The sequence below is a fragment of the Vipera ursinii genome (genome assembly GCF_947247035.1).
Source record: "Vipera ursinii genome assembly, chromosome: 13".
NCBI classification, from domain to species: domain Eukaryota; kingdom Metazoa; phylum Chordata; class Lepidosauria; order Squamata; family Viperidae; genus Vipera; species Vipera ursinii.
In genome coordinates this window covers 17677146-17692038 of record NC_139526.1, presented here as the reverse complement: position 1 = coordinate 17692038, position 14893 = coordinate 17677146, and the positions used below count along the sequence as shown (strand labels likewise).

General features: G+C 44.1%; 1 protein-coding gene across 1 annotated transcript in view; it reads right to left on the bottom strand.

Annotated features, from left to right (window-relative positions):
- MAD1L1 (mitotic arrest deficient 1 like 1) overlaps positions 1 to 14893 on the bottom strand; it is a 249167-nt gene that overhangs the window by 212279 nt on the left and 21995 nt on the right. Inside the window, exon 10 of the mRNA XM_083372455.1 lies at positions 7608 to 7694. Coding sequence (XP_083228581.1) covers positions 7608 to 7694 — 87 coding nt within the window. The remainder of the gene's footprint in view (positions 1 to 7607; positions 7695 to 14893) is intronic.

The window sequence follows — 14893 nt, the reverse complement described above, 5'->3', positions numbered from 1 at the left end:
ATCAAGCGAAGGGCCAATAAACACAGAGCTGTCCCAAAGGAGAATGCCAAATCCATCCGATGGGTTTCTTAATTCTATGTCCGAGCCTCAATGCGCCCCGCCACCTTTTGTCGTTTTAACCAGAATTCTCATTCCAAATTGCCACTCCAACTTGTACGTGTGCACAGAGGTCATTGGAAACTGGCCCTAATGCTTGCATGGGTACATGAAGGCAGGACAAGAAGCAACGGATGGAAACTCATCAAGGAGAGAAGCAACCTAGAACTAAGGAGAAATTTCCTGACAGTTAGAACAATTAACCAGTGTAACCACCTGCCTCCAGAAGCGGTGAATGCTCCAACCCTGGAAGTTTTTAAGAAGAGACTGGACAGTCATTTGTCTGAAATGGTATAAGGTTTCCTGCCTGAGCAGGGGGTTGGAGTAGACGATCTCCAACGTACCTTCCAACTATTATTTTATTATTATTATTATTATTATTATTATTATTATTATTATTATTATTATCATCATCATCATCATCATCATCATCATCATCATCATCTGCGTTCCTATTCAGGTTATGCTAAAAAAAAAAAAAGAGCATGGATAGGCCAATCCGAAGTAGGATCTGCCAAGAGGAACAGCCATCAAAGACCGCAGAGGTAGCCTGGGCGAGGAGAAGGAATTAAGGGCACACCCCCGGGGCCAAGACAGGTGCTTTCCCAGCATGGAATTAGGAATGGAGAACAATGTCCTCCCAGGACATTCCCTGGGCATCCAAACAGCAAGTGCAATCTTCGCGCTCCACCCAAAATAAACCACCGAGGCCGCCACCGAGTGCAAGCTATTTACTCCGTGGCGTCTAATGAAGCTCCTAAATCTCCTTACCGAGTGCCAGATGCCCACAGCTAACGAGAGAGAGAGAGAGAGAGAGAGAGAGAGAGAGAGAGGGAGGGAGGGAGGGAGGGAGGGAGGGAGGGAGGGAGGGAGAGAGAGAGAGAGAGGAGAGAGAGAGAGAGGGAGAGGGCGAGCTCAGCAGATGCTTCCGATCTGCTTGGCATCAAGCTGGGGAAAGTTTGAAAAGCTGGGCAGAAAATTTGCTCGGAGGGCTCCCCACGAAGTGGTGTTTCGTTTCGTTTCGTTTCCCCCCTCCTCCATTTCCACCCATCTCCCTTCCCCAAGACGGCTGCACTGGCAGAAAGTCCGTCCTTCTCCAGCTTTTTAACTTTCCTCCCTTTCATAATGTAAGGTTTTTAATCTAATTGGCTCCAGGATATGTAATCTCGTCTCTGGCAGCGGCGATGCTCAAAAATGATGTCGTTATTTTCACCAGGATGGCTTGAAGAAAGAAGGGAGAACCGAGGCAAGGCTACAAGCTCCATCTTCTGTCCGGGAGACAATCCTGCATGCCGAATATATAAATATATATTCCCCAATGCACCTGCTGCTTTTTCTGTCCCCCCTGCATTTATTCCAAAGGAAGGAAATCCACTCCTTTAAAGAAATGGTTTTTCTGCTCAGAGAATAGCTCTGCCACCTGACAAGTTTTCTGCATACGCAAGGAAGAATTAATCTAAAACTGAAGTGCAACAGACCCAGCTCGATTTTGAAAAGGCTAGATTAAGCAAAAAAAAAAAAAAAGGGAGGGGGAGAAGTGAGTGGGGAGAAAAGGGAGGAAGATGCAGTTAAGGCAGCAAAAAATTAACATTTCCCCACAATGCGAAGTTTTGTCAGGCAGCCACTTCGCTTGACACATGTTCATATCTGTCAGCATTTACATGATAAGTCCCAATTTTCAGCCATTGTTGATCAAACCAAACGAAATTTGGAATGGAAACTTTTCAGGCCCAGATGCTAAAATGAATTATGCACATTCGTCGTTTACGTTTCGGAGCGGCAAAGAAGCGCTTTTTTTGGGGGGGGACGGGGGGGTGGGTAAATTCTGCTACTTACAACAATTTTGAGTATTTTGCTAGGCGCAGCGAAACAAAATTTCTTCCTCAGGAAACTGCACGAGATCACTCATCCTTTACGAGAAGTAAAGGGTGAGTTTGGGATGGAGGGGTGGATCAATGGAGGGTGATGGACGGATGGAAGATGGAGGGAGAGATGGATGGATGGATGGATGGATGGATGGATGGATGGATGGATGGATAATGGAAGGAAAGATGGTGGGCTGATGGAGCATGATGGATGGATGGATAGGATGGGATGGAGAGACAGGATGGAACGATGGATGTATGATGGAGAGATGGAGGGCGGGAGGGATAGGGGGATGGGTGGAGAGGGCAGGATGAAGGGAGGGAGCAGGGAGGGAAAATTTCTACCCTTGCTTGATTCAGGAAGTCCACATTCAGACTTAATGTATTGGGATGTAGCAGAGACAGAAAGAGCCCTTAACGCACAATAATCCGAAACGCTCATTAGGCAAAACGAAAAGTGTCCCAAGTGGCCACAACACAAGGGACACTCCTGAGCCCCAGGTGGTCCCGGCTCTGGGTGCTTCTCCAGGGGACAGGCTGGCTGCGACGTGCCTTCCTCTCCGCTGCCTCCGAGCACAACCTGCTCTTTAAACAGATGGGAAGCTTCTTCAGGGCTAACCCTTCCACTAAGTGACCTCCCAGCTTTAGCAATGGAGTTGCCATCCCAACCGTAGTCACCAAGTGAGGACAATCTGTAAAAGGCATCCTTTGCTGTAGCCAGCACAGTCCATTTACATTTAGGCTAGTGTTTATATCACCACCGGAGAGTTAATAGTAATTAATCTAATTGTAATAAGTGGCTATTAGCTGTGGCAAGCTAGGCAACGGGAGAGGCTAAGAAATAAAATGTAAAGAAGGCAGGGAGAGAATTATGGCACCTGCTCCCTCAGAGTCAGGAGGGTGGATCCTCGGCCTGGAATCGGAAGGGACTCGCGGCAGACGGGGAAGCCAAAAGCTTTGCCATCCAACTGTGCCAAAATAGCTCAGAGACCCGTCATTACGCTGCTGGCTGGCTTTCCACGCAACGCCAGCCAGACAGGCGAACTCAGAGGCTCGTGTCTAAACAGAGCCAAATAAAGAACAAGAGCACAGCATCAGAAAGAAAGAAAGAAAGAAAGAAAGAAAGAAAGAAAGAAAGAAAGAAAGAAAGAAAGAAAGAAAGAAAGAGAGGGAAGGGAGGGAGGGAGGGAGGGAGGGAGGGAGGGAGGAAAGAAAGAAAGAAAGAAAGAAAGAGGAAGGGAGGGAGGGAGGGAGGGAGGGAGGGAGGGAGGGAGGAAAGAAAGAAAGAAAGAAAGAAAGAAAGGAGGGAGGGAGGGAGGGAGGGAGGGAGGGAGGGAGGGAGGGAAGGAAGGAAGGAAGGAAGGAAGGAAGGAAGGAAGGAAGGAAGGAAGAAAGAAAGAAAGAAAGAAAGAAAGAAAGAAAGAGGGAGGGAGGGAGGGAGGGAGGGAGGAAAGAAAGAAAGAAAGAAAGAAAGAAAGAAAGAAAGAAAGAAAGAAAGAAAGAAAGAAAGAGGAAGGGAGGGAGGGAGGGAGGGAGAGATGAAGGGAGAGATGAAGGAAGGAAAGCATGAAAAAGAGGGAGGAAGGAAAGTATTCACCCATTTTCTCAGAGCAAAAGATAGATAAACTGGAACAAACCAGGGATGGCACCTCTCTCATCAATTTTTGTTTGGGGCTACGGTGATATTCCAAACACGGGGAAAAGAAGATGCCAAATAAGTATCTTTTTTTTTTGATGATGATGATGATGACAGCCTTCCCTCAAGTAACAGCCCAAGTGATACCAACTCTTCCACTACCTGATGTGAAATGGGCACCTGCCAGCCTTACCAGGTAGACCAGGCAAGATCCACCAGACAAGCTAATTCTACTTTATTTGCAAAGCTGCGATCACAGCATTTTGTACATCTGAATGTACAATTCCCATCAGTCCCTTGATCCAGGAAGCCACGATGCTCCAAAACTCAGCACTGGCCAGGTTCACCCTCTGTACGACACCACAAACCAGGATTCTAAACTGTGTCTGAATTCACAGCAATCCGACTTGGAGCGAGATGTAAACCTTGGATGTTTCCTATCGGAGCCCTGCAGAGCACAGATTAATCGGTTCTTTTGGAAAACAAGCAACTCGCAACGAGGCAGCACAACAAGCCCATTAGACGTGTCCTACGCCAGACAGGGCGGTGGTTAAACACTGTTATATTAACACAATCCTTAGATAAACGAGGATAAGGAGATACCAAATTCCGAAAGGGAAACTGTTCCAGGAAAGAAATGAATATGGTTAATTAAACCCTTTTATCCTGTAATTGCTCCAAGTCCCAGCATCAGATGGATTAGCAACACCCAGCTGTCCCCAACACATTTTGCTGCTGATCTCGCTTTGTGTGTAACACAAACTCAGACAAAAGCAGGAAGGTCACTCTGCTGCTGCTCATGTTGTCGGGGAAGGAAGGAAGGAAGGAAGGAAGGAAGGAAGGAAGGAAGGAAGGAAGGAAGGAAGAAAGGAAGGAAGGACTGAGAGAGATGAGGGAGGGAAAGAAGGAAGGAAGGAAGGAAGGACTGAGAAAGATGAGGGAGGGAGGGAAAGAAGGAAGGAAGGAAGGAAGGAAGGAAGGAAGGAAGGAAGGAAGGAAGGAAGGACTGAGAGAGATGAGGGAGGGAGGGAGGGAGGGAGGGAGGGAAAGAAGGAAGGAAGGAAGGAAGGAAGGAAGGAAGGAAGGAAGGAAGGAAGGAAGGACTGAGAGAGATGAGGGAGGGAGGGAGGGAGGGAGGGAAAGAAGGAAGGAAGGAAGGAAGGAAGGAAGGAAGGAAGGAAGGAAGGAAGGAAGGAAGGACGGACTGAGAGAGATGAGGGAGGGAGGGAGGGAGGGAGGGAGGGAGGGAAGGAAGGAAGGAAGGAAGGAAGGAAGGAAGGAAGGAAGGAAGGAAGGAAGGAAGGAAGGAAAGACAATAATAATAATAGAAATAATAGTAGGAATAGTAATAATAGTAGTAATAATAGTAGAGTACTACTATTATTATTACTATTACTATTATTTCTATTATCAGTAGTAATAGTAATAGTAGTAATAATAGTAATAGTAATAGTAATCATAGTAATAGTAATCATAGTAGTAGTAGTAATGATGATGATGATAACAATAACTATAATGATGATGATGATGACGGAAAGGACCTTGGAGGTCATCTAGTCCAACCCCCTGCCCAGGCAGGAAACCCTCTTGACTTTTATCCCGTGTCGAGGAAGAAGCCCGTCTCCTGAAGCAAAGCTCCTTTCTTGGGGTTGTTTTTTTTTAAACTTGAAAATGTTTCGCTTCTCATTCCTGAGGAAGCTTCTTGGATGAGAAGTGGGGGGGGGGAAACAACCCAAGAAAATCCAGTTGCCTTTCGGATGAGGACCTTTAGGACAACCAGGACTCTGGATGACTGACATCCATCTTCGGAAGACAAAGGCAAAATAGAGGCCGTGGGATGACCATGTAGTCTGGCCACTGACCAGCCAAACCGGGGTTTTGTTGTTGTTGTTTATTTTATTTATTTATTTATTTATTTAATTTATATACCGCCCTTCTCCTGAAGGACTCAGGGCGGTAAACAGGGCAATACATAAAAACTAGGTACAAAAATTAAAAATTATTAAAAAGTAATTAAACAATGCCCATAATAAATTAATACAGATTAAAATTGAAGTCCATTTATAAAAATCCCACCCCGTTGTTTTGCAGCATCCTGAAGCCTAGGTGAAAAGGCCCACCGGGTGAAGTTCTCCTAAAGGATGCATGCAAAAAGCAGCAGAGAACACGATACGAAGCTGCTAACGCGTCTTCGGAAGAAGTAGAGCAGATCCTCGCAAGTTCATCTAGCTATGCTCATTTATGATTGCACACAGTGGACATCATATAATAAAAGAAACGTACGGGCTTTCCACCCGGACAGCCAAATGGGATAGCAGCAATAACCAAGAATTAATTAAGATGATGGTGTTTGCTTGCTGGTGTAAGCGGGCCTGGTTGCCGTCCCGATGGAGCTTCAGTAGTGGGGGTGCTAAACTACATGTTCCCCTGCTCCCGGAGGCATAAGCCGTGGAATATCACTAAATCCACAGAATATCACGGTCAACTCTACTGTTTCTTTCTATGAGATATAATCTACTTTTAGGACATTATCTTCTCAAGATGTGCCTAAACAGCTGATGAAACACAAACCATAGAAGGGGGGGGGGAAGGAAAAAACAACAACCAGTATGGCCATCAAGGCAAAAATGCATGGAGGTGAAGATGTTAAAAATTCTATTATAGAAGCACACCTTACAAAAATTAAATAAACAGAATTATTCCACTGCTGAAACTTAAATGAAAATGACGATTGACTGATCGCGTTTGGTAAAATGAGCACAACGTATTGGGCACTAAATGGCAAGAACAGCATCGCTTAAGACTTATATACCGCTTCACCAGGCTTTATAGCCCTCTCTAAGCGGTTTACAGAGTCGGCATCTTGCCCCCAACAATCTGGGTCCTCATTTTGCTGACCCGGGAAGGATGGAAGGCTGAGTCCATCTTGAGCCAGTCAGGATCGAACTGCTGGCAATGGGCAGAATCGGCCTGCAATGCTGCATTCTAACCACTGGGCCGCCACGGCCGAAATAGGTCTCGTCATTTCCAAATTGTTTCAACATTAAAGGTAGTAAACGTATGATTTTTTTTTTAAAAAAAATAGATCTTTGATGTATCACATAATAAAAATTTCCTTTTAAGATGTTCCAGATGCTGTTCGGGGAATTTTGAAATAAAGTCACCGTTCAAATATAGGCATTCAGTCGCCACTTAAAAGGGAATAAAACATTACAGAACTGAGATCTTGATATTTAGAAGCGGAATCGGACAGCGTCTGGGAAGACTTGAAAGTTATCATTTCCAATGGTTCTCTCTCTCTCTCTCTCTCTCTCTCTCTCTCTCTCTCTTTTAATCCGTTACATTGATTGGTTCTTTCAAATCAAAACTTTCGCTTAATTGTTCTTCCCCTTTCCATACATTTAAATTCACTATGTCCAGGATGAACGGGCAATTGAAAAAAAAGCAGGCTGGTTTTTTTTTTTAACCATAACATTATTCCTGACAATTAATGCACAAAAGAAGAAGATCTTGTACGACAGACCAGGAGTTAAATGCTTCAGTGGGTGGGTGGGAATGGTTACCTTCCCACTGACGCATGAACCATGCTCAGCTCCACTTAATGTTTGAGCCCAGGCAAGACTGATGGGGTCCTGTAGTGGGATTCGGCCGGTTCGCACCACTTTGGCAGAACCGGTAGCTAATTTTTTGTTGCCCAGGCCCAGAATGGACTTCCGGAAGCCGAATGTACAGAGATAACCGGTTCTTCACTTCTTTGAACCCCGCTACCGATGGGGTCCAACCGCCTTTTTCCAACTAAAAAAAAAGCAGAGGTAGGCTATTGGTTTGGCTATCCTGACCACGTTTCTAGAGCTCAGCGAGGATCTGACATCAAGAATTTTTTATCTTTCTATCTCACCTACAGAGAGAAGCTAATCGGCCGCAGCCACAGCCTGGATGAAAAGAGGCGCGGCTTATTCTTAAAACATCGGAAGCACAATTAGCCCGGTTAGAAGCGCCAAGTCCTTTACCTGCTCGAGATGGCGGAGTTCTGTTCTTTCAGGATCAGCTCCCGTTGCTGCAGGCCAATTATGTGCCTGGAGAGATCATCGGGACTCCTAAATAATGGGAAGAGATTAAAAAGGGTTAAAATCAGCACCTTTGTCTTCTATCGGAAAGAGCCAGGTGGCTAGGAGAGGGTTAGGAGGAGCAGAGATAGAGCGACCGTGATAGAATAGTTAAACAACTTGGGTTGAGGATGGATGGATGGATGGATAAGGAGGGAGGGAGGGAAGGAAGGAAAGAAAGGGAGGTAAAGGGGGAGGGAGGGAAGAGAGCGAGGAAGGAAGATAAAGGAGGGAGGGAGGGAGGGAAGAGAGGGAGGGAGGGAGGGAAAGGGGGAGGGAAGGAAGGAAGATAAGGGAGGGAGGGAGATAGGTAAAGGAGGGAGGGAGGGAAGGAAGGAAAGAAAGGGAGGGAGAGGGAGGGAGGGAAGGAGGTAAAGGGAGAGGGAGGGAAGGAAGATAAGGGAGGGAGGGAGGGAGGTAAAGGAAGGAGGGAAGGAAGGAAAGAAAGGGAGGGGGAGGGAGGGAGGGAGGGAGGTAAAGGGGGAGGGAGGGAAGGAAGATAAGGGAGGGAGATAGGTAAAGGAGGGAGGGAAGGAAGGAAAGAGAGGTAAAGGAGGGAGGGAGGAAGGAAGATAAAGGAGCGAGGGAGGGAGGGAGGGAAGGAGGGAGGGAGGGATTTCCTAAACAGAGAGGCACACAGCTTCAAATCTCGGCTTATTTTTCTTCTTCCAAAGAAAAAGCCAGAATGGAAGCTGAACCGTGGCAAATTCACTGCTCATTAAGGAGCCGCTCACTCTGCTTGAGAACTCTGGGGGGGGGGGGGGATTCTAATGGTTTTAAAACTAATTGCCTCCCATCAGATAGGAAGAGACGGAACCGCATTATCAAATGCCAGCCGTAGCTGGCATAAACACGCTTCAAGGATGCCCCTTTTGTTAAGCGCAGGCACAATCATCCCTCGGTGGGCTAGACAAAGCCTCCCACTTAATATCAGCCATGTCAGCTATTGATATCTGATGTTCCCACGAAGACGCCAGTGGAGAGATGTCAGCCTCGGCTGATGATTTGATATCAGATTTGAAATATGCAGGTTGTAAACAACCACTTGTGAGAGTCCCCCGCAGGCAAAGAACCAGACAGAGAATTAAAAGGTAATAGATTTTTTTTTTCCCCCTGCACATCAGGAACCTACAGCATCGCTGGAAAGCTAAATGAACGTTAACCCGGCTAAAGATTTGAGCCGGCGAGCCAAAGACCGCAGCGGTTCCCGTAGGTTTCTGAAACTCAGTCAGGCCCAAATTACCCTCGCCTTTCATCATTTCAAACGGGGTGACTCTCACTCGGAGCCCAGAGCGTATTTTTATACCCTGGGCAGCGCAGCACCGCCCTCTGTTGAACCGAAGGCTGCAATGGATTCTGGCAGGAGGTTTCTGGGCCGTTGACAAATATTCTGTGGGGAAGGGGATTGTATTGACGGTGGCTGGAAGCGCAGCAGGAGAGGGGGGGTGTCTACGGCAACTCGCCACAGTCAGCCCACCACAGCCAGCTCACCACGGCTAACTCACCACAGGACAACTTGCCACCACCCACTCACTGCCAGACAACTCGCCGTGGGACAAAAGTTACACTAGTATTGAAGACACAGTGGATTAGAATCATTCAAGAAAGGATGCCAAAGGAGCGACAAAACGAAATACGAATAGCAGAAATTAAAATAATTTTAAATAATTAACTTGAATTGTCCCGCAGCGAGTTGTCCCATGGTGACTTGGCCACGGAGAATTGGCCACGGAGAGTTGGCCACAGAGAGTTGGCTGTGGCAAATTGGCCATGGAGAGTTAGCCATGGAGAATTGGCCATGGAGAGTTGGCCATGGAGAGTTGGCTGTGGAGAATTGGCCGTGGAGAATTGGCCACGGAGAGTTGGCCATTGAGAGTTGGCCACGGAGAGTTGGCCATGGAGAGTTGGCCCCTGAGAGTTGGCCATGGCAAATTGGCCATGGAGAGTTGGTTGTGGTGAGTTGCCGCATGCCACCAGGAGGGAACCATATGAAAAAGAGAGAAGCACTTTTGCAGAAGCTGACTCTGTAAACCACTGTAAATCAGTATGAAGCGGTTTATAAGTCTCAGTGTTTATCGCTATCTCTTTCCTACTTTGTATTACTGTCTCTGAAATAAACTGCTCTGTCCTCTCTCCTGTGCTGACAGGAGCCAATTAACATTGGATGTAGATGCTCCGACCCTTTAGCCATTTTACCCTCAGGCCTTTCTTTTACAAGATGAATCAGGGTAATCAATTGTTGACCATGGTTATGGCTCTAGACCTTCGAAACATAAAATGGAAACGTGTATGATTAACAGATGAAGCCTAATCGAAATCACTTAATTTTAGAGAGGATTATAAAAAAAGAAGGCTAGGGAGATTTAATTGCCTGCATCTAATTCTGTTCCTTCAATTCAAGGGTCAGCTGTAGTAAAATTCAAGCCCATCTAATTAAAATTAGCCAAAGGCTCACCAGGAACAGAAGGACGAGCTAAGATAGCATATTTCCCACAGAAGGAAAAAGGACGTTTAAGATTTTTATTTTAATTTTTTTATTTTAATTCCATTTATATCCCGCCCTTCTCCAAAGACTCAGGGCGGCTTACAAGCTTAGCAGTAGCCTTCATTCTATGTATATTTTTATTTTTTATTTATTTTAATCCCATTTATATCCCGCCCTTCTCCGAAGACTCAGGGCGGCTTGCAAGCTTAGCAGTAGCCTTCATTCTATGTATATGCCTGCTTGTTAGGGCTTTCGCCCCCTCCCCAAGCGGCATTATTTTAAAGTCAGCTTAATTGCCCCCAACAATCTGGGTCCTCATTTTACCTACCTGGGAAGGATGGAAGGCTGAGTCAACCTTGAGCCTGGTGGGACTCCAACCTGCACTAATTGCAGGCAGCTGGTGTTACTGAAGGAGGCATCAGCCCACTGCTCCACCAAGATGATTTTGTTCAGTAAAACAGACAGACAGGCATGCATGCAGAGGTTTTGAAAGGACAAGCCCCCCAAATGAGAACACAACAGTTTGTACCCAGCATTGTAAATATCATACAGTTTGTCTGATTTTGGCTCCGTGTACAGTGTAAGGAAAACACAGCCGAGTTTGGTCTGCTACATAAATCACATTAAACAAGCGTGGTTTAGCAGGATATGCAACTGAGGCTATACATACGGAAAAGGACAGAGATCACAGGCGAAGACAAATTTGGTTTTATTTACACCCTCTGAGCTTCTACATTAGGGTTGAAATTTCTGGAGGTCAACCTTTTAAGGTTATTCCAAAGTGGACCTTCTAGAGAGATTTTTGCTTCTTGGGCTTTAGATTAAAAATCAAGGAATGTGGCATTTAACAGGCCAGGAATGCAAAAAAGCAAGATCAAAAATGATTGATGTATAAATACGAGGGTCAGTAAATTGGCTGTTTCCCTGTTTTGACTGAGCCAATGAATCACAGGCACAGAAAGCATTTTTCTACCTCCATAATGATGCTCCTGACAAAGCTTCTTCCTCCTCATTATGGGGACAACCAACATTTAGATTACAGAGGGAAAAGATTAGATCTGTATGTTCACATTAGCCCGTCATTAGTTTAAGGCAGGAAAATACATAAATCATCGCTAAGCAAAGCTCTCGTCTTTGAAGTACGGATAATTTCAAGCGGTGTAATTTAAAAATGATTCTGAAATTTTAAAAACACTCCAAGTGACATGTTCGCAGGCAGCCCTTAACTACCACTTCGCTTTTGGTCTGGAATACATCTTCCAAAATTGGTATACAAAGCGAAAGCTGTAAAACCTGGCTCAGATTTCACTTTGGAATCACTTAGTGTGCTACACCCCGAGATTCAACCTCTACCTCCTAGGCGAGACTGCTACTATTAAGCGTATTTGCAAAGCCTGTTGTAAGGTTTACTCTTCACTTACTATGAAGAGTATTTGCAAGTCTATTGTAAGATTTACTCTTCACTTACTATAAAGAGTATTTGCAAGTCTACTGTAAGATTTACTCAGGAGTCCCAGTGTTTGGCTTTGGAAGGACCACTACTGGAGAATACAGAGAGTCCTCAGCTTATAACCATTCTTTTAGTGACCATTTGGAGTTACAACGGCACTGAAAAAAGTGACTTAAAACCGGTCCTCGTACTTACAACCATCCTTACAGCATCCCCACCATCCTGTGATCAAAATTGGGGCATTTTACAGCCGGCGTGTATTTGCAAGGGTTACAGGATCCCAGAGTTCTTGGATACGAGACGGGCGGCAAATACATTTTATAAATAAAACAAAATAAATAAATCTTGGGAGTCCCATGATCAGCACGGGCAACCTTTACGGCCGGCTTCCGACAAGCAATGGATGAAGCGGAATTTGCTTACCGGCTGCAGTGATTCACTTAATTCTTGTGGCAAACAGGGTTGTAAACTTCGCAACTGTCTTTGTTTAGCAAGGGAAGTTCTCTATTGAAACATCTCTGCTTGTTAAAATATGAACTTCCCCCCAAGAGACCCCTGCTTTCCTCCATTATAACTGTACCTATCAAAGTCATAATTAAGGGGCTATTCTTGGCCTAGGACAGGAGTAGGCAACTTCGGCTCTTTTATGACTCATGGACTTCAACTCCCAGAATTCCTGAGCCAGCATGCTAACTCAGGAATTCTGGGAGTTGAAATCCATGAGTCATAAAAGAGCCGAGGATGCCTACCGCTGGCCTAGGAAGCCGGAACCTGGGTTTTGAATAGTACAGACAAAAAAAACCCCCGATTTCTGGACGGTTCAGCCACGCCATCAGCAGCCATGGATGGGGTGTGCGCGCACACAAGCATAACAACTAGTGATTTAGAGATCCAGGAAAACACACCCAACATCAGTGTCTTAACAGCAAAAAAATAATAATCAAAAAATCACGGTCACGATACCATAAATCTGAATCTAGAATCTCCAAACCGTTATAAATCAATGGCTGGAATGCAATTATGCAAAAGGCTGAACTTTTATTTTCACTGGGACCCATAAATTATTTGGGGGATAACACCGGCATTTTAATTTCAAATGCAAATAGGAAAGAGACATGGAAGATTGGAAACAAGAGAAGGAATGGTATTTTTTTTTTAAAAAAAATAGTAACCTAGGTAAGCTTGAAGATTTTTATAAACTCCAGGAGAAATTTAGATAGATAGATAGATAGATAGATAGATAGAGATAGATAGATAGATAGATAGATAGATAGATAGATAGATAGATAGATAGATAGATAGATAGGGCAGTGAGCAAAAATAGATATAGATGATTGATAGCAGAGACAGAGAGCAGATAGATATAGATAGATCGATGACTGATAGCAGAGACGGAGCATAGATAGATAGATAGATAAGATAGATAGATAGATAGATAGATAGATAGATAGATAGATAGATAGATAGATAGATAGATAGATAGATAGATAGGACAGTGAGCAGAAATATAGATGATTGATAGCAGAGACAGAGAGCAGATAGATATATAGATAGATGACTGTTTGATAGCACAGAGCATAGATAGATAGAGATAGATAGATAGATAGATAGATAGATAGATAGATAGATAGATAGATAGATAGATGATAGATAGATAGATAGACAGACAGACTAGATAGATAGATAGATAGATAGATAGATAGATAGATAGATAGATAAAGACAGTGAGCAGAAATGTAGATGATTGATAGCAGAGACAGAGATCAGATAGATATAGATAGATCGATGACTGATAGCAGAGACAGAGCATAGATAGATAGATAGATAGATAGATAGATAGATAGATAGATAGATAGATAGACAGACAGACAGACAGACAGACAGACAGACAGACAGACAGACAGACAGATGGATGATAGCAGAGACAGAGAGCAGAGACAGACAGCAAATTAATGGATTCATGTGTGTATGTAAGAGAGAAAGGAGAGAGAGAGAACAAAATGACAAATTTTGGATGATAACAGGAGGATAGCTACAGGAGTGAATATTACATTATTGTTCAGCATGATCTCAAATATAAATCATGTATCTAGTAGAATTTTTTTTAAAAATCTAAATATGATATTCCTGTAAACCCTTAAGCATTCTTTTCCTGACTATTTGAAACAGTCAATGCCCCGTGTCTCTCAGCAGCAATTAGACAAGAGAAGCTGTCTTAAATGGGAAACCTCTAAGCTTGTATTAATTAGGTAACATTTTAAACTCCCTCTTATTTGTTTTAGCTACAGGGGCCAGGCGATGACATGGCGATATCTTTAACAAGGCTGGCCCTGATGTTTGTTCGTTATACCAGTTATAGCTAGTTCAACAAAATGTACAAGAATGTAGAAAATTGCAAACTTGATTTCCATGGTTTACTGACAGATTGTGATGGCAGAATCTGCTGAAGGGCTGGTGGAGCTTCACCAGAGAAGAACAAAAGTTGCCAGCTTTGGATTAGAGATGTTAAAATATTCCAAAAATATTCCAAGATGGATTTTTTTTCTAGATCAGAATCCAGGAAAACTGAAGGGGGGAGAGGGGGGAGGAATCAAAACCCACCCTCGTAGTGCCTCTTAATAAAATCACTTTGCTGAAAAGTTGTTTGAAGCACTTCAAAATGGAACAATTTTGAGTGCTATTAGCCAGGATTCTTTGCCTAAGCTTTTTATTCAGTCTTTGAAAGCCTCGGGATAGCTTTATTTTAGTTACCTAGGCAACAAACAATATGGCGGTCTTTCCTTCCAAACATCAACATTACTGAAAGTTGTTTTGCACAAAATCTAAACACAAGTTTGTCTAGCCCAGTTAGTTAATGTAAGCATCTTTAGTAGTTAAGTAGAAATTCCACAAGAAGCCACAGAATGTTACTGTGGTTGGTTGATTGATTGATTGATTGATTGATTGACAGTCTGCTATTGACTTAATGTTGACTCTCAACAACCCATAGACTTTCTCCATGAAGATCTGTCCCTAACCTAGTCCTTTAGGTCTTCCATCACCCCTGAGTCATCCATCTTGCTACCTTACGGTCGCTGACCATTAAGGATATACATTAATGCTCAACTTACGATGGCAATTGAGCCCAACGTTTATGTTGTTAAGTGAGACATTTGCTAAGTGAGGTTTGCCCCATTTTAGGACCTTTCCTTTCACAGTTGTCAAGCGAATCACTGCAGCTGTTAAGCCGGTAACACGGTTGTTAAGCGAATCTGG